Source organism: Ammospiza caudacuta, chromosome 4 (genome assembly GCF_027887145.1).
Source record: "Ammospiza caudacuta isolate bAmmCau1 chromosome 4, bAmmCau1.pri, whole genome shotgun sequence".
NCBI classification, from domain to species: domain Eukaryota; kingdom Metazoa; phylum Chordata; class Aves; order Passeriformes; family Passerellidae; genus Ammospiza; species Ammospiza caudacuta.
This window is the reverse complement of record NC_080596.1, coordinates 48,438,577-48,458,307: the sequence shown is the minus strand read 5'-3', so window position 1 is coordinate 48,458,307 and position 19,731 is coordinate 48,438,577. Positions and strand designations below refer to the sequence as shown.

At 40.9% G+C, this 19,731-nt stretch overlaps 1 protein-coding gene across 1 annotated transcript in view; it reads left to right on the top strand.

Annotated features, from left to right (window-relative positions):
- Positions 1-621: 621 nt before the first annotated feature.
- ZDHHC2 (zinc finger DHHC-type palmitoyltransferase 2) overlaps positions 622-19,731 on the top strand; it is a 35,253-nt gene continuing 16,143 nt past the window's right edge. The window contains exons 1-6 of the mRNA XM_058803343.1: positions 622-790; positions 10,975-11,001; positions 13,986-14,080; positions 16,914-17,034; positions 17,943-18,012; positions 19,599-19,631. Of these exons, the coding sequence (XP_058659326.1) occupies positions 622-790; positions 10,975-11,001; positions 13,986-14,080; positions 16,914-17,034; positions 17,943-18,012; positions 19,599-19,631 (515 nt within the window). The remainder of the gene's footprint in view (positions 791-10,974; positions 11,002-13,985; positions 14,081-16,913; positions 17,035-17,942; positions 18,013-19,598; positions 19,632-19,731) is intronic.

Below are 19,731 nucleotides of genomic sequence, written 5' to 3'. Positions count from 1 at the left end.
TACGATGAGTGCAATGGGAAGCCTTTCGGGGAAGGGTGAGTCAGCACAACCTTCCGCCACCTTCCCCGGCACGAACAGCTGCCAAAAGCCACAAGCCAGCCACGCCTGCCCACAGCGGCCGCCCACCGCCTCCTGCCCGCCAAGGCACGGCAGCCCGCACTCCTGTTCGCTGCACTCCGCAACGTTATTTGCGAACGCGGCAGCGCTTCTGTAACCGGGCGTTTTGAAGCGCTTGCAGGGCGCTGATAAGCGTCGCCATCCCGCTGTCAGAGGCGGATGATGAGGGAGCAGCGTCGAGCCTAGGGCGCCGCCCGCCCCAGCGCCCAAACACGTGGCGGCCGGAGCCGCGCCCTGCGCCGGGCGGGGCCGCTGCGCCGCCGCCCCGAACCTGCCGGCCGTGCCCGTGCCCGTGCCCGTGTCCCCGGCCCGGCACAGACACCCGGACCCCGCGGGGACGCCACGGGCCCTCGGGCGGCTCTGCCCCCGCTGCCCGGCCCTGCCCAGCCCGGGGGAAGGCGGGCGGGCGGTGGGAGGAGCGGCCGCGCCGGGAGGTGGGGCCGGGGCGGGCTCCGGCGGGGAGCGCGGCCGGGGCCCGGGCCCCCGGAGCGAGCGAGCGGCGGGATGCGGTGCGGGAAGATGGCGGCGCCGCCGCCACCCGCAGCCGGGGCGCCGGGCGCTTGGGGCGGCGTGCGGCGGCGCTGCCAGCGGCTGCTCTACTGGGTGCCGGTGCTCTTCATCTCCAGCATCCTCTGCTGGTCCTACTACGCCTATGTCACCCAGCTCTGCCTGCGTGAGTGCCGCCGCGGCGGCGGGGGGCGGGCGGGACGCGGGTGGGCGCCGCCGCCCCTGCTGGGGGATCGCAGCCGGGCGGCACCGACACGGGCACGGGCGGCCGCCTCTGTTGTTTGTCGGCGCCGGGGCCACCCCCGGCTGCTGCTGCCGCCGCCGCCGCCGCCGCCGCCACGCCCGGACCGTGTCCGAGGCTGGGCTGGGTTGGGCTGGGCTCGGTTGGACCGGTTCCCCCGCGCCCCGGCCCCCTGGGCGGGAGAGCGACATCCGCGCTGCCCGATGTCCGCCGTGACCCATCGCGCCCGGTCCCGCTCCCGCGGCAGGAGGGAGCCGGCGCACGGCGCTCTCTCCACAGGCGGGAGTTTCCCTCCGTGCGGCGCGCTGAGTGCGGCCGGTCCCGGCCCCGACACGGGAAGCGGGACCGGCCGTGCCGGCGGCTGAGCAGAGTTCGCCGTCCCTTCCGCGCACACACATGTACACACACACAGGTAGAGCTATTGGGGGCGGACGTGGAAACAGGAATAGGTAGCAGGAAACCCGCGAGTCTCCCTGTGCCACCCTTCAGTCGTCTATAAAATGCCCAGCTGTCGCAACTTCTTGCTCCCTTCCTTGTACCTGCAGCGTGCCGGTGCACTGGGGAGTCATCCTGGCCGCGCACCTTGGCCCCTGACCATGAGCGTCAGGCGCATCCCTGAGCACACTCTGGGGGCTGGGTGTGATGTGAGATTTGTGTGCATTAGAGCAGCCGAGCCAGAAGGGTTTTAAATGACCGGCTCACCCGCCTCCCTTGGTTTGGAAGTTTTTTTTCCTGATTTTGGTTCTGTTACGGTGTATCTTGTAGAAAACCGTATCTGAATCTGATCTTTAGAGGCTAATGTGTGGCACACTGATGTTTCAGTAACAGTGTCAGCATAATGGCACACGGGAATATAAATTAGATGTACTTAGCTTTCAGCTGTTGATGTTGAAAATCTTATCAGTCTAGTACCTAATTTTTGATTTTATCTTTTTTTAATTGCATATAGAAGACTGGTAGAATTTTTGTCCTATGGATGCTTGGCAAAGCAGTTGAGGAATTAAGCAAAAGGTGATTGCCAGGCCTAGCACCTCTGGTTTTTGTATCAAGACTTGCTGTAGTTCCTGTGTTGGAGGTTAGGCTTTTTGCATTTTTTTTCTTTGCTAACACCACTCAAATCTGTTCATTTTAAACAACACTCTTCAATAAAGTTACTGTGCCCTCATGAGAGGAACAATGAAGTGTGTACCTCCAGCACAAGGAAGCAAATTGTTTCCTGGATTCTGGGAATTGACTGAGCAAGCCTGGAAAGGAGAGCTGTAAGCTGACACGAGGAGGGCAAGGATGTTCCAGGGAAGAGCCTCTCTGTAGTTAATGTTCTAATGTATGCAGCCTTGTGGAGGGTGCAGTAGGCTTCTTCTGGGCACTACTGCTTCAGTATTCTACTGTATTTTTTATTTTGCATAACTGTACAATAGGGAAAGAGTGGGTTTTAGCTTACCTGAAAGTAGGTACCTCTTAAAGAGATGACATGCTTGAAACTTGCTTCAGACTATAAACTGTGGTTCACTGATTCCTTGAGAACCCCTCAAAGCAAAAGGCCTGCAATGGGAGGGGGAGGAAGTGAAATCCTGGGGCTCAGCTAAAGCATCTTTTACTGAACTCCTTTCAATGGACAAGGGCGGTTTGTTTGTTTGTTTGTTTGTTTCCCACCCACCCCCACACGTTCCAGTGGGAGCTGGCTTACCAGGTTTTTAATTCAGTGTAATAGTCATCCACAATCTCCAGTAAGTCCATCTTTTATCTATATCTGGATGTTTTCCCTCATTTTTGGCATATTAAAATAAAATAAGCTCATGTTTTGTCTTACTAATGAATATTTAGTGTAAACAACAGAAGGAATAACTAACATAGGGAACGAGAGCCAACGGCAGGAATAGACTGTAAGCATTTCAGTGCTTTGAAGCCAGCCTGTCTGTTCAGTGCTTCTTTTATTCCTGCAGCACTGAATGCTAAAGAGGACATATATAGCTGGGGCTTTTTCTGCAGCTTTCTGTCATTGGGGCTGACAACATACAGGGAACAGTGTTAACTGTTGTGCAATAGGACCTGGCAAGGACCCTGTTGTAATGTAAGTGGTCTCTTTGAGCTTTTAATAATGAGAAAGTGTTTCAAATGTAGTGTTTTGAATGGATTTGTGGGTTTTTTTGTTAGAGTTTATTTGATGGGGTTTTTTTTAATTTCATCCTGTTGTTGTTTGGTTTTTTTTATTTCATCCAAGCATTATAGAAGGGGCTTCTTTTTTTTAAGAAATCTACTAAGCTGATTCCTTATATACCTAAAGCTGAGTAGTTACAGTACTGAGTAGCATTTTAGAAACAAAAAGGGGTTTTATAAACAGAAAAATGAGGCCACTGTTTTTAACACTAGTATTGCCATGTCTAGAGTTCTGTCTCTTTTATTAGTGGATTCACATAAGTGCTCATGCAGCTTTAACCTTTAACAAGAAGGAGAAAGGTGTTGAGCACTAGCAAATAGTTCTCTTCTTTCTGCTGGATGTAGAACAAATACTGGAATTAAATGTGTATATGAGTTGGTCTTAAAGCACTCAACTAAAAATTGCTTACCTCTAATCCAGTGCAATTCTCTTGATTTTGCCAGTAGTGTCATCTCACAAGCCCTGTCTAGTAGTAGTACTTCTTTTTTCACCCTGAATAACTTTGTGTTTAAAATTACTCTGTCTTTAAGTGTTTCTTCCCTTAAAAAATAAGTTGAGTGTGTTTATGAGATCCTAAGGGATATAGATTTATTGTTCTTTCTCTAAAAAGGATGGGGAAATACAAGCAGCACACAGTGAGTACAGTGAACTTTGATAGCTCAAGCTACTGAAATTTCAACCTAGGATACATGGGACAACAGGAGCATGGAGTGCAAATTAAATACTTAACCCCAGCACCTGTATCCATGTGTCTGTACTCAGAAAATGCACATTGGATTCACTCTTTATGAAAACCTGAAAATGAACATTCGGTGTTTATTAAAATCTTTGCGTACTTCGCATGCAAAGAAAAAAAAATTCTTACATTTCCCTTCTTAGAAGCATCTCTAACTCAGGTTAGTAAGGGACTTGGAGGAGTTATTGATTCCATGCTTTACCTAGGGCAGAGACAGTGGTTATTGCAGTTTCTGACAGCTGTTTGTTAGAAATGTTCTTGACAAATGCAGACACTGACATCCTTTTGTTTCATTTTGTTTTCCTACCTGCTCAGGATTTGGAGGTGCATATCACAAGGAAAATGTAAAAAAATTGACAGTGTTGTGACAGATGTTTTTAGGAAAAATAACAGCTTAGCTGATGAAAGGGTTATCCTGTAGATATTCTCTATCCAATAGAAAGTGGATGTTTTTGTTCAGTTTTGATCCATTTTTACATGGAACTAATTTTAATTCACAGGATAATGCTCTTGCTCAGGGAATCCTGTCAGAAAATGCAGCTTGAATTTGTAATTTTGAAGAAGGAAAATAGATTTACTGTGGAACAAACGAGCAATAAGCATTTTGTGACTACTCCAGTGAAGGGAAAGGGAGGAAATATTGCCACCTGGTGAGTGATTTGCCTGATTTGGAAAAGAATAAATGACTTGAGCATAGCTGAAGAGGGGATACAACAAGACATTCACAGTACTGTCAGGAATGCTTATAAGTCTCATCTTTGGTTTTAGGGTAGAATATGTGACTGGTTTCTGTCCACATCTACCTTCAGAAAGCATGGAATGACATCCAGCTGCTAAAGATGTTAATGATCATGAAAGATTTTTGCTGGAGGATCAGATTGATTAGTGCTGAATTGAGGTTTTTGACCCTGTGAACCATCAGTGGGATGGAATTATAACAGGATGTAAAGCTGCTTAATTCATCACAGTTTAGAGGAAGGATTAATACGTGCCCTGTGGGCTTGGCAGAGTGTCATCAGGGCATCAGAAGTGGCAGCAAATAAGGAGATAGAATGTGATAGGGTGGGAGGGGGAAAAAAAGCTAAAAAAAAAAAGAGTTAGACCCAGGATTTGGTCAGCTGGATTTGAGCTCTTTGCTCAGTATGTTCTCCAGATAGATTAAAGGATTTATGGTACTTGCAGCTTATGTCTTGTAACCATTTAGAGCTTAGGTTTGGCTATAGAAATACAAAGTACATTGTAACATTGCAGTTGGCTGTAGTCAAACACTGGTTAAATAATACCCTGTCTGCACATTAGCTGCTAGGGTACAAAAGTACTGTGGTCCAAGAAAGTTTGCATTTTTATTCCATATTTTAGAAATACTACCTTCTTTTTTTCCCCCTCTTCTGACGTCTGTGGTTACTTTGAGAAAAGTTTCAAAACTGGTGGCTGAAGTAGAATTGGCTTCTGAATTATAGCCAGCAGTGCTCCTGTGCATTTCCCAAATTTCATTTGAATGCTTTCTCAGACTGTCAAAGGCAGCTGCCATTCCACAGCTCTGGAGCAGAATTGATGTCTATGTTAAGCAGGGCTGGTTATCTCTCCATGTAGTGCCCAGTGGGTTTTGTGCCTTGAAATGTAAACCATGGCTTGAAGTTGAAAACAAGGTTTATGATATAGTTACTGGACAAGATTATGTTTTCAGGTGAAGGTTTAACACTGCTTGATACATAACTTCAGGAGTTGTTCTTGTCAGGGTGCAGTTTTTGTTTGCTGAAAAGTGTCTGGCAATACTGGCAGCACAAGAGTCTGCAACTTTGGCAGAGCCGGACACTTTTCATTCAGTCTGTGTTTGTGACTTGGAAGGTAAATGGGAAGTTTGTAAAGAAGAAGGATTAAGACAGTTCTTAGTCATACCCTATACAAAAGCAGTGGTTTTGTGACCTTACTTGCAAAGGTGCCAAATAGCAGCTGCTGCTGGCAGGTGGACAGTGGTGCAGTTTGATGGGCACAGGCTTGAAATGAATCTTCTGAAACATTTACAAATACCATCAAATGCAAATGTATGGGTTATTGATGGCTACCTATGCCAACCTTAAATATCCTGGAAATATTTTCATTACTTTTGTTCTGAAACAAAGCACTGGAGGCACCTTGTCTTTCTGAATCAATGCAAATCACTGCTCTGTCTAGCAGAGAGGTAGGTTTTTATTGCAAGCACTGATATTTTTACCAAAGGACTATTGCAGGCAATGACAGAACACTTGTCAAAACTATAAAACACTTTTATGTATGCACAGAGCTGAGTAAAACTGCATCTATAGATCAGTGTTTTACAGCTTCAAATATACTATAAAGATAAAATGTGTACTTAGTTTTGTGAATCAGATCCAAGATGTTAAACTTCATAAAAGTTTGAGAGACCCAGTTATTTATAGATGTGGCTGCAGAGTCTCATCAGATTTATCTTGTTTTCCCATTCCAGAGATTTAAATATTTTAAAAAAGTATATAAAATATGATAGCAAAATTTTGTAGATCCAATTTCATTGCAGCTTTAAAATATTATTTGCTTTATCTCATTTCCCTTTTTAAATTTTTTCCTTATTTTTAAATCTAGTCATTACATTTACAGTTCAGAAACTTTGGGTTTAGAAGTCAAGCAAAATTTAACACTACAAAACCAATGCATATTTTGATATGAAATTTATCTTTCAAAATCTTTCGGGGTTTGTGCTAGCTATGTGTCTTACCATGTCTCTAGCTATGTGGAGATGGACATCTACCTAGTTTTTACATGGGTGAGTGAGAATTAAGCTTTCTGGAGAAAATAAGTGGAAATCGAAGAAGTGGGAACTCCACTTGGTCTGACCCAGTGTGCAAGGTGCCTAGTGATGTGATTTCTCTTCCTAGCAAGTTAAGTTGGTGATGGAAGCCATCCTGGACTTTTTAAGATCGTTTTGAAACGCAGCATTCCGTCACCTTTGCAGTTGTCCTCTGCTTGGTGGCACTGACTTTTGGATGTGCTGTTCCTGTTTCTGCCTGCTTGTGACAAGCAGGGAGCAATGTTTGTGGCTCAGGAAATTGGCATCTCCCGTGGCTGAAGCGCTGTGTCTGTCCCTAATTGTGATGAGCACCATCTGGGAGCTGCGTAATGAACCGGAGAGGCTCTAATGATGTGACAGTCTGCTAGCACTGAACTGTAAATGCATCCTGGTGCTCTAGCAGTGCAAGGGTGATTCTTAATGAAATTGGCCCCTGCAGTACCTCAGGCAAACAAAGCTGTAACTTTTTAATGATTTCCTGAAGACAGGTCATGTTTTTATAATTATTTCAATCTCTGGGTATACAAGAGTATCATTCCATTTTGGTCTCAAAGGGATTTACCCTGTTTTCTCTCAGAAATTGCTTAGCAGTTGGGATTGCCATGTCCTTTGTGTTTATTTTAGTCATCATAGACATAAATGCTTTTAACCCATATTATTTCTGTGCTGTTTAACTATCAGCAAGTGCATTTGCAGCATTTCAGCTGATATTTATTAATGACAGAATGCACAGTCTGACCTACTTTTCACCACAGTGAGTGTAACCCCTTGAAACAGAAATGAGAAAACTGCCAGAAATACTGATACAAATGATTCTACTAAAAATTATAAAATTTGGTTTAAATAAACATATTGTGTGCTATTCAGAAGGCAGGGAAAATAGCAAACATTTATTTGATCAAATCGAAAATGAAAGGATTTTTTTCATATTAGAAAATTATTTTCCATGTTCTTAAATAGTACAATTTTAGTGTGATCTTAGGGTAAACACCTTGTAGTTACTCTCACAGTCTTTGTATCATGGTCATTCAACAAAGTGAGAAAGTTTAAAGCTTTAGGAGAAATTTAGGAGCAAGTTTGATTTGTAAGAGCCATTTTTTTCCTGTTGGTTAGTTCTGCCACATTGGTGCAAAACAAAAGGTTCTCCCACTCCCTCCCTCCCCAAAAAAGAGCCAGCAACCAAACCAAAAAAACCTCAACCAAAAAAAAAAAAAAAAAAACAAAAAAAAAACCCAAAAAAACCAACAAAATAAAAACCCCACACCTTTATTTCCTCTCTAGTGCTGTTGTATTGAAGATGCTGGTTCATTACTTTCCTACACTCTGTACCTCCTCCAGGGAGCCTTTGCCAGAGGTGATTTAAAAAGGCATGAGCAGAAGGACTGGTACGTCACTTCATGCAGGTTACTGGATATCCTGCATAGTTCCTTTCTGTCACTGTCTGTGGAATGCTTGTTGGGCAGTGCAGCCAGTCTCCTTGTAAACACCAGTGGCAATATGTGTGGAGAAGAATGATGGTAAGATTGAAGGTACTGGCATCTCTTTTCAGCCTGGTTCCTCTCTGCTTTGCTCTTGTACAGTGGTTGCAGCTCAGGAGTGCATGAAATAACTTCTGATTTTTACTCAATGGTAAAAGAAATTAAATTGACAAGATACATATATTAAAAAAAAAAAAAAAAAAAAAAAAACCAAACCAAAACCCAAAAACATGTTCTCACCCTCCTGGGGTTAACTGGACATCTTGGCACTCATTTTTGAGCCTTCATGGTCCTGACTGTCAGGAGCATTTGGGTTCTGTAAAAGCTGAGAAAACAGTCCTCTCTGCACATGTAGACTCTGAGGAGTGCATTTCCTCCTGGAGGTGGACAGGAATTTTAGCTTTGCTGTGTGGTAGAAATGACTAAATTTGTATTTGTCTGTCCTTTACTTGTAGGCATTGTGTAAAATTTAGATGTCTCAGACACAATAATAAATACATTTTATCCAAAGATAAGGGGCAGAAAAAAGATTACAATTGCTTTCACAGCAGTGTTCTGTGGCATTCTCTTGTAAGGAGAGAAAAATACCACAAATTATTGTGAAGGTTGATTTAATAGATTTTGTTTTGAAACTGGTGATTCTGCAATGTGTGCTTGGCTGTGACTTTTTAATTAGCAGAGAGTAGTTACTGCAAGAAGATTGGCAAAATTTCTGCATGCTTTGCTGACCGTTCCAAGTGGAGAAAGAAAATCAGAATTTTAATAGTGGCTAATTTGTCTTAATCTGAGAACTCCATCACTTTTAAATTGCATATCAGCTCTGAAGATGTCTTTTGTTTTGTAAACAATCAGCTGGTTTGTGGCTGTTTTCTTACAATTTTACAATTCTTTTGACTTATTGTAGGGGAGCATGTCTGCATCTCAGAGTCAAAGGTACATGTGCATTCTTTCAGATTTCTCTAGCAGTTGTCTAGGTGAATATTCAGCTTATCAAATTCTAAAGAGTTCAGAAAACTGAAGGCAGAATATACTATTTTATAGTGGTTTATGCAACTTCTGTGATATCTTTATGATTTTTTTGAGGAGGTATATAAGGACGATTGCTTACTGCTTTACCTCAGGTAAGGTAGATGCTTGTTTTGCTAGAGCTATAGTCAAATCTCTGTTTTAATAGACCTATTTTATAATTTCAGAATTGTAGAATAATTCATGTTTGAGAGGACCTCAGCTCATCTAATCCAACCTCCTGATCAAATCAGGGCTAGGTGTGAGGTCACATCAGGTTCTTCAGGGTTTTATTGGTTTGAGTCTTGAGAAACTTCACTGGTGGAGCCTGAGCACCATGTCTGGACAGCTTCCTCTGCTGGTGAATGGTTCCCATGGTGGAAGTGTTTTTCCTTCTATCAGATCGGATCCTTTCATTTCAACTTGCACTCCCTGGCTCTTCTCATCCCACTCTGTGCCAGTATGAAGAGCCCAGCTCCTCAGTGCCTCCTGGGAGGCCCTCCCAAAACCGTGTCTTCTCCAGGGCTGACAAGCCCTGGCTGTGCAGCCTCTCTCTAGAGGATGAGTCCCTGCCAGCTTCTTCACTTCCTCCTGAACTTGTCTTGGTTGTGTTGGGGGTCCCAAATCCCAGCAGCGTTCTGGGTTGGTCTGATGAATGCTGCACAGAAAGGGATAAACTCCTCCCTTGGCTGAGCAGCAGTAGTGCCCTGCTGAGGTACCCATGTGCCTGGTGGCCCTTTCTGCTGCCCACCAGCAGCCCCATGGCTTCTTCCAGAGAGCTGCTCCAGCCCAGCAGCCCCAGGCTGTGTCATTGCAGGGGTGGCTTCTTCACAGGTGCAGGACTTTGTCTTTGCCCTCGTGAATTTCATAAGGGCCCCGTTGGTTCCTTCCCCCAGCCTGTTGTGGTCCCTCTCAATGGAAGTCCTGCACGTAGCAGGACTGCTGTCCCCAGGGTGGTGTCATCTGCAGACTTGTGAGTGTTCACTCTCCCAGAGCATTAGTTAAGGTCTGGGGCCGTGGTCCACCCTTGCAATGTGCAGGATGTGTTTAAATGCTGGCTTTAACTCAATCACCAAGCCTGTGCTTAATCCATCAGTCAGATGGCATGGCTCTTGGGCTTTTCTGTAGGAGTTGCCTTGTGCCTGCTGCTTGAAGATCAGCCTGGTGCAATCATTTTTATTAGGAAACAGGAGTGGATGAGAGCTCTGTGTATCTACTGTCCTGTTGTAGGCATCAGTGTATCAGTGTACACTGCTTAACTGGGATGGATACATGGTTTGGGTTAAAAGAGGTTTTGATCTTTGGAATTTCTGATGTCCTGTTGTGGGATAGTAATTTTGAACAATATGACCAAGAGAGGAAAATGCAATTACTGATATGTGATATCTGTGTGCCCCCTTCTATGCCTGACACACTTGCCCTTTCTCACTCTCTTACTGTCCTGTAATCTGTGGGCAATTTCTTAAAGGAAATGCAACTTTTGTCTACTTTCAGTTTTTATGCATTGAAAATCTAAGGTATCACCAAATATTGCTGTCAAAAACCAGCTCTAGAATCTGATGCCTGCACTGCAACATAAAGAACATAAAGAGTGAAAGCTGTGCAACCACAGTTAGAAGAAATAACTGCTCTTCAGAGATGGCTTTTCTTGGATTAAACTTTGGCAGCTTCAGATAGCTGGAGGTCCTAGTTATCAGGAAATGAGCCTGGGAAGAGCCAAATAAACCTTATAAGCAATGGATACTGTGTACTCATTCTCGTGATAAATGTACACAGCATAAAAGCTTCATAGTGTGTGACCTTAAACGTGTATTGTTTGATGATTACTCTTCCGTCTTTGGCTAAAAAAAGTTTAAATATTGAGTTACGTCATTTGCTATTTAAACACAGATTTTTATTATCTCCTTTTTTCTTTTTTTTTTCCAGTGACAATGACAAATATCGGAGAAAAAGGTAAGATTTTTATTAGCTGTTTATAGTTGTAATTCATATATCAGAATAGAACAGTAGTTAATTAGTAGAACTGAGAAACAGTCAAACTTAAAAGAATAGATTTGTACTTTTTTTGTTCCTCAGAACCTTTTATTCTCTTGCTGTTCCTGAATATTACCATAGCCATTACAAATAGAGGAGAGAAAAATTAGAATTTTTTTACTCTTTTCACTGGCTTTCTGATATGTTAACTAAAACAATCCTTACTTTCTTCATTTAAAAAAATTATTCATAATATGGAAAGCTCTTGTAAAAGCAGGATTGTAAAAGCTCTTGTAAAAGCAGTGTATTTGTGTAGATACAACATACTTAAATGCGGGGTAATTTTTTTCTGCATTTTCTTTTTAATGTTTTTAAAGAAATATAATCATTCAGATATGTAGCCTTCTCAGAATATAATAAAACTGCCTAGTTAGCAGTCACTACAGCTCCTTCCCTGAGGCTGTAGCATGTTTAGATTGTTTATTCCGGATGCTATTTTAATACTACAGCACAACATGGAAGTGTAAAGTGTAGAGTTGCAGAGCTTTTTATGTTTGTGTAATTCCAGCAGATTTTATTAAGTCATTGGTAACTCCCTCACATAGAAAACATGTTTGTCAATTAAGAAATTTGCTCAAAAAACTTTTTCTTAGTTCAGGGATCTCATCCCCGTATGAGTGTAGAAGTGTTATCTGCAGGCTTTTAATTTCAGTTTCTTGCTGCTCCATACTCTGTGTGAGGGGAAAAAAAAGTGAGGGCACTGCTCACAAAACACATTAGAATTATCAGCAAAATGTGTTGGGGAACCTTAATTTCCTTCTTTTCATCAAGGCCTTGGTGGGCTTTGGCCAGTCAGAAGAAACTTACCCTGGCTACACTTCTGCCCTAAGAGTTTGCAGGAGGGAAAACTGGGCAAATGGGGCTCAGCTGTCCTACAGATTGCCCCCAATTTCCAGGCAGCTCTGGCTGTGCTAGCTAGCTGTAAATTGATTGCCTTCAAGCAAGGGATGCACCATTTGGGTTGGGATTTGTTTTGTTTGGTTGAGTTGGAGTTTGGTTCGTTGGTTGGTGGGGTTTTTTCCAGAAAAACTGTAAAATAGAAAGGTTTGTGCTAGTGAGCAGCAGACAGCTCTTCTTTACCTGCCTCAAGTGAAATGAAGTTCTTGTGTTGGGCTCTCAGCAGCCACAGGCCTGGTGGAGCAGCTGGGTAGCCCAGGGTGTCCATCCCAGAGCAGGGAAACCGGTGGGAAGGTGACCTGGGAGGAGTGAGCAGTCAGGGGCCAGGCTGGGGAGCTGAGCTTCAGGATCAAACAAGATGAGCTCAAGGCTTGTTCAGACTTCAAAGAGAAAACCTTGGATAATGTCTTTAGGTGCTAGGCATGGTTTTTTTTAATATATGAATGTCAGTCAGTCACTGGGGATTTTTTTTTGCAACAATAAAGTGCTTAATGCTGATCAGTAAGTGCATCATGTACAAAACTGAGGTAACTTGTCCTACTTTGCTCTCACTATATGGCATGAATATACTATTGTTTAAAAAAAATACTGATTTTGTTTGAGTAAATCAGGTTTTTTTTAGAGCTGATAGAAATATTCTGATAAAAGTGGGGACTGTTCCTGTCCAGATGCTTATGCAATAATCAAATGGTCATTTAGTGTATTGTGCTTTTTGTGGAGTCCAGCTCTATCACTTATTTATGCTGATAAGATTTTTCTTTCAGTTTATAGACAAGGCATATGACTCTTTGCCCCTGTCATCCCAAAAGCTTTGTACAGAGTTGCTCCTCAGATTCTATTAGCTTTTATTTATTACTTTTAACAGCTTAGCGAATAACAGTAAATATTTGAAACTTTCCTGCTATTTTGATAAACAAACTTCAACACCAAAAGTACTTATTCAGTGTTAGTTCTAAGGCAAAATTGCAAAAAGTAAGAATATACCAGACAACTGTTCCTGCATTTATATGCACCATCATGCATGTATTATAAAGAATTCTCTAGCCCTGAATAACATGATCAATAAAAAGACTCCATGAGCTGACCATACAGGGGCAGTATTTCAGATCCTGGAGTGAAAGTACTCAGGATTCCCATTATGACACTTTTTGAGGATATGAATTCGTTGAAGAATACTCTTTTCTTGTTGATAGAGTAAATTAATCAGGGGATATGAATTTGTGATTTGCTATTTACTGTAGTGAATTGCTTACTAGGGTGAGAGCTTTTAAGTGGAAATACCTATCAACCTATGGCAAATTCTAGGAAAAATTACTGTTACCTTCTGTATTCTAGTAAAAAACTCAGCATGGTAAGTGATTGATGGTTGATGGTTGATTCTCATCTATTTAAAAAACATAAGAATAAATGCTGACTGGCTGTGAAGAATATTAAGTAGTGAATGAAGACTTGAATTTAAAGGACCTGTAGGTTTTAAAAACCACCCAACTGTCCTCCCTCCTAAAATCCAGGAAAACAAATTACCTGGATATGGTTACTGCTCAGGTATCATGTGCATAGTCATCCCAAGACTCCCTCGCACTTGTCATTGTCCCCTCACATCCTTTGGGGCTTGGGGCTTTGGCTGTGGGGAGGCAGGGGCGGGTTTGCATGGCTAGCAGTCTCCTACAAGATCTATAATGCCAAAAGGCAGAGATGCATTACTTAATTAGAGTTTAACAAATGTGTTATGGAGACTGCTTGCTAATTAATGATGGAGCTGAAATAGGCTATTAAGCATTTTCCTCAAACTTCTGTAATCTATGTAGACTGTATCATGACCTTCCCCACACAGTTTGCGTTTGCCTTTTGTAAAGTTGCAGTGCAGTATTTTTGTGGCAAAGCTTTTCCAGAGCCTCTGTATTTACATCTGTTAGAGAACTATCTGTGATGCCTACAGGCACTATTTGTAAGTATTACAATATCTCTGGTCTGTTTGTATTAATTCTGTTCCCTTCTGATTTTAGTTGTGTGCCTCGTTGCTTACCACATATTTTTCATGCTGTTCGTCTGGTCATATTGGAAAACAATCTTTACGCTACCAATGAATCCTTCAAAAGAAGTAAGATAACTTTTGTTTATGAAATAGCCTAGCCAAATGTCTGATTTTGTAGTGTTTGAACAACTTGGTCTCTGATCTCATGTAGTTTTACACTCTGTAGGAAAACACAGATGGCAATTACAGCTTCTTCATAGGAGTCAGATTGCAATCAGTGTAGTGACCAAGACCAAAACAAAAGTAACAATTTCTCTAATTTTTTAAATAGATATTTTAAAATGAGATATTTATGGTAGAAGAAAAAGTCCTGCCCACTTCAAAAATATGAGTTATTTGAACTAGCAGTCTGAACCTTTGCCTTGGGAATATCAGACTTTTACATGGGCAAAAATTTATTTCCCTGTGTTTAAGACTTATATTTCTTGTCGGCATCTGTCTGTTGTCCTCTGAACTAAAACTTCTTCCCCATCTGTTTTGGTATGAAGGTGCTTTTGGATTGTAGTGGGAGTGCACATTAGGTTAGCTGATGGTGGGAAGCCACACCTGGCTAAGCAGGAGGGGAGCTGGTAAAGAAGAGCCACATGAAAAAAGAGATCTGGGAGGGTTCTTCATCAATGGCCCCAGTGGAAGTTCTGCTCATGCAGCTTTTTGTAGCTAGCACAACTTTTTGGCCCCTTCCATTCTTTGTACAGAAACCCCTGAGTCCTCAGTAGGTGCTGTGTTACACAACATCTGGGGTCAGGAGGAGCCATGCTGTGCCTGTCCTGTAGTTGGAAATACCCACAAAGCAAACACTTACTTTGGCATGGACTCAACTCTAGCTCAGCCTAAAATGAATAGCTTGTGATTCCTATTGTCTGCTGTGTGGAGGTCCCTTTCCAAATAGTTTTCATTCGCTACTAGGATATGTAATTGAGAAAGCAAGTAAATAATTCAGACTAATTGCCATCTTCACTGGGGCTCACACTGCAGTCTTTACTATAGCCTGGGTGGGTAGGAACAAAATAAGTTAAAAGCCTGTTTCATTTGGAAATTATATGGCAAAATGTCTGCATGTACATGATGACTGTACTGATAATTAGGAGGGTTTTCAAATCATTGGGCTGATGCCAATGAAAGCATCTTGACAAATCCTGCTGATTATAGTACAATTCCAAATCCATCATACAATGCTAGTGGAGAATTTCAAATGGAGTAGGAAAAGCATTGTAGTTGAGTAATAGAAAGCAATGTGTGGTGTTTGAATTTACACAGTGTTGCTGGCAGTGAGTGATATCTTTGTTGTTCCATGTCTTTTTCTTATTCTACTAGAGCAGTATTTTAAAAATTGAATTAGGGCAGTTTGTAATGTTAAGTTACTTAGCTTCTGTTTTATAGGGTAAGTCTGCAAATAGAAAAAGATGTATTTTCAAGTGAACTGAGCTAGCAAATACTCATTTGAGGACTGAAAAACAAGCTTTTGCATTTTGTTTTCATGAATACTGCAGCTAGTGCAAACCACACAGCTTTCTTTTAAGCTTATTTCAAACTTTTACATGTAAAGTAGGTTTTGGTGGATTTTACTGTAGTGTGTGCTGCTCTTTACTTGTGTATACGAGCACTGCATGAAGATGGGAGTGAAAACGGGTACCCAAGCGCATAGGTTTTAGATGCAGAACTACTCTGAGGAGCAATAAAAAAAAAGATGGAACAGTAGCTCTGTTTACACCAAATAAGCATTTGAAAAAAAGTATTCTAAACTAAGTTTCTGTAGTGAGAAATCTTATAAATCAACTCAGATGTTGGTAAGAGTGTTCTTGCAAGGGGAAAAAAATGGTGGCCTGAGAAACTCAAGTTAAACAGTTGAATATCCAGCTTCAGCTGAAAGTCTGTGTGCTTTGTCAGGAAGGGTGGAGTGATGCCTTCTCTATGGAAGAATGGGCTCCTAACTGCATGTTTCTGTCTGCTCTCTTATTTTTGCATGCATCACTTCTTTTTTAAGGAAAGAAAAATCAATATTGTTGTAATGGCTAGCCTTCCTGTAAACATAAGTACTATGCAGAAGGCTTCTGTTTCTGGCACAGGATAGAGACAGCTCTTCCTGCCAAATGTGGGCTTCTTTTCAAAGGTGATTTTGTATCCTCTTTCTCTGATAGAGATGCCAAATGCTTCTGCCTGTTTCTAGAAGCTACAGTGACAAAGGTGGCTACATTGCTGTGTTGCAGGGGACTTTGGTGTTTAAGAAATTTGTAGTATTTCATGTATACTAAGCATCTCTTTCAGTAATTTTTGCCTTTTCAGCACTTTCTAGAGCCATGTTTGTTATTATTTTGGGCAGTGACAGAAGCTGCCATTTTATTCAGTCAGATATTCACGATATGGTTATCTTACTATACAAGACCCATGTCTTCCTTCTCTCAGCCAGTCTCAAAAATAAAAACACATCCTAACACCTGCATGAAGAGAACAGCAGTGACAAAGAATAAAAGGGAAAATGCCAGACACCAGGAGAGAAATAAAGCTGTCTTTTCTGCTATTACTAGTAGTGTATTTTCCTTTAGTTAAACATGACATCCCTACATTATATTCACTAGTTAATATTTGGCATTACAGAAGTAAATTCAGGAATTTCAGAGGAATGATAAGCTCTTGATCTTTCTCTTGAAGAATGTTGCTTAATACTTCTGGAAATGTTCAGCATTGCCTCTATACCAAATCAGAAGTGTTTTTAATTTTGTCTTCAGCTACCATAAAATGAATTAGCTGTTGTGGGAACACTGGGTTATTTGCTGTAATACCCTGTACATGTTGCTAATCTGTCTTTATATAACGAATATTTATTCCTCTTTACTCATCTACAGTTACATATTTAACTTGGAATTTTCTAATATTTCTTTGATTATAAAAATTATTCCAGTTCCATCTATCATATTCAGACAAGGAGTCCCTAGAGAGGGAGCCTAGAGGTGAATCCCAGCAGGAAGTCCTAAGACGAGCAGCCAAGGATCTTCCTATCTATACACGGACAATGTCTGGAGGTAAATGGGTGTTCAGGGCACTAACAAAGGCAGGGGTCCTGAGGGACTACTTAAACTAATTAAAAAAGAGTTTTCAAGGGTTTGGATTGAAGGGAAGTGTTTTCCATATTTGATAAAATAACAGAGTGGTTCCAGAACTTTAATTTAGCAACATTTATTCAGTGTACAAAGATTGTTGGGAAGTAAATTGCAGCGTACAGTTTTGGATTTGAAAGTGGATTGACAGTGCCTTGTTTTTATTTTCAATTGATATTGACAAATAGCTTGTGTTACTAACAAGCTGCAGAAGAGGCTATAGCACTCATTAACTGTGTAAATTTCTTTTATTTTAGGTTAAAAAATAATAAAAACAGAATCACTGTCTGTGTGTCATACATAGCTAAATAGATCACAGTAAGAAACTGTTACTGTTTTACTTGTTGGTCATTCAGTTGCAAGAACAAAAGATCTCCCAAAATAAAAGTTAATCTAACCCTACTCATATTGCCAGTTTTTGAATGTTGCCTAGCTAAGCAAATCAAAGAGATAATCTCACATAATAAATTAAAGCTGTTAGAATAATAGCTGTAAAATAGCTATATTGTTGAAAAGTCTTTGACATTTTTCCAGTCTAGTGAGGGTTTTGTGGGTTTTGTTGGTTGGTTGTTTTGCAGAGTTATAAGGCTTGGGAAAAAACCAGAAAGATTAGTATGATTAGCAGAGATGGCAAAAACAGAGCTTTTTGGGTTCAGTCTGATAGAATCAGCATTGCAAGAACGCTTTGGTATTTGCAACTGCTTCTGATCATGCTGAAAGGCTTTCCTGGGGGTTCTGCAGGGCTGGCTGAAAGCAATTACTTTTGCACAGCATTCAGAAATCAAAATGTGTAAATTTAGATTGAGGTCTAATCTTGGAACTTTTTTCTTTAGCAATCAGATACTGTGACAGATGCCATCTTGTAAAACCAGATCGCTGCCATCACTGTTCAGTATGCGACAAGTAAGAATATCCTTAAATAAGTGATTTTCTGAATTAATCAATTTATTTTTTTTTAGCATAGAAGCTTTTATTTTTTATGAGTAGATTTTTCAGGCTTAATATTTTGGCAGATACACTTTTCCCCCCTTAGATTTTCTTTTTTTGGATTTAATTTTCATTTACTTATTTCTAAGGAAGTGTGTAGCTTAGTCTGATTCATTTCATTACTCCCTTGATGCCATGGGTTACATGGTCTTACACATTCTTTACATAATGGTTAAAAATTATAAATATTAATAAAGAATTTTCCTTAAGAATGTAACCAAAAATAGCTGATTAAAAAATGTACTTCTTTTGTTAGAATCTGAATAAGCATCACTACCCATCTCAATCTAATCATGATGTCACTTGCATCTTACCTGAGGTAATGCACTTAAAATCCTATTTTTTACTGGATAACTTGCAGGTTACTTTTGTTTAAAGAAAGAAACAGCCAAGAATTTTTCCACTTCTAACTAAAGCCGTAAAATTAAGTTCTTGTTTGTCTCCCACAAAAGGAAGTTCATATCCATACTCTCCAGAAGTCTGATTGCTTTTAAATTTAATCTTTCTTTTGGCTGTTCTCTCTGACCCTTCTCCAGTTAGTTTGGATGTCCCTGTGTTTCTTCACTCTGGCCCCTGTGCTTTGTATTTTTAACTTTGAGAGAAGACATTTCTTCCAAGAGAGGCTTATTCTTAGCTTTAAGGCTGTTCCAAATACTCTTCAGCTGATCAAACACTACAACACGATGGTGGGGTGGAGAAGGCATTGCTAAGTCCAGGAAAGCAGCAAGGCACTGAAAGAGAGGCAGAGCTGGGGCAGGAAGAGCATCTTGGTTGTGTTGTATGGAATGGTGGTTGCAGTGTGAGGTAGGAACATAGTCATGTGTGTTTCTAGTGAAGAAAAGAGGTGCCTTGTTATCCACAAAATGTGAGTGAAATTTGCAGAGTGCAATTAGTTAACATATTTTGAAGAATACCTTTATTTTGTCCTTACCTTACCAAAATTTGCTCATTACAATCAAATCTGATTTTCTTGTGAACATTTTGTTAATGGAGAGTGATTAATTGCAAAAGTGTTTGGGATTTTTAATATAAGGTAATCTCTTAGTAACCCTTTATATTTGCATAGAAAAATGTATTTATTTCTAAACAAAGCAGTCCTTGTTCTTGGAAATATATTTAGATGTATCACTACATAGAGATTGAATTAGCCCAGTTTCTAAGGCTCTAACAGAAAATAAACAGTAGTTGAAAATCTTATTCAGATTGAGGACCAAATGCTAAAGTTGTCCAAATCCTATAGATTGCATTTTCTTAAATCATAAGTTCTTGACACGTCAAATGTTTTCTGTTTGGCTTCTGCCATTTCTGCAGTTCCCTTGTGGGTAAACTGTATTATGTGAATTTAAATAGATGTATTTATTAAATAGATTACAAAACACATAGTAAATATAGATAATTCCTAATCTGTAGGTAAAAAATTTAAATCTGGCATGTAACTTTGTTTCTGACTTTTTTGTTTTTTTCTTTTGACGATGCTTGGAATTCTGTGGGACTTTTTAAAGATGCATTTTGAAAATGGATCACCACTGCCCTTGGTGAGTGTACTATTGGTTTTCTTTTCTTATGTTCTGAAAATACACTTTTGTGGGGCCTGCCATGCTGATGGTGCTTCAGCATTCCTAGAGTTAGATGTGT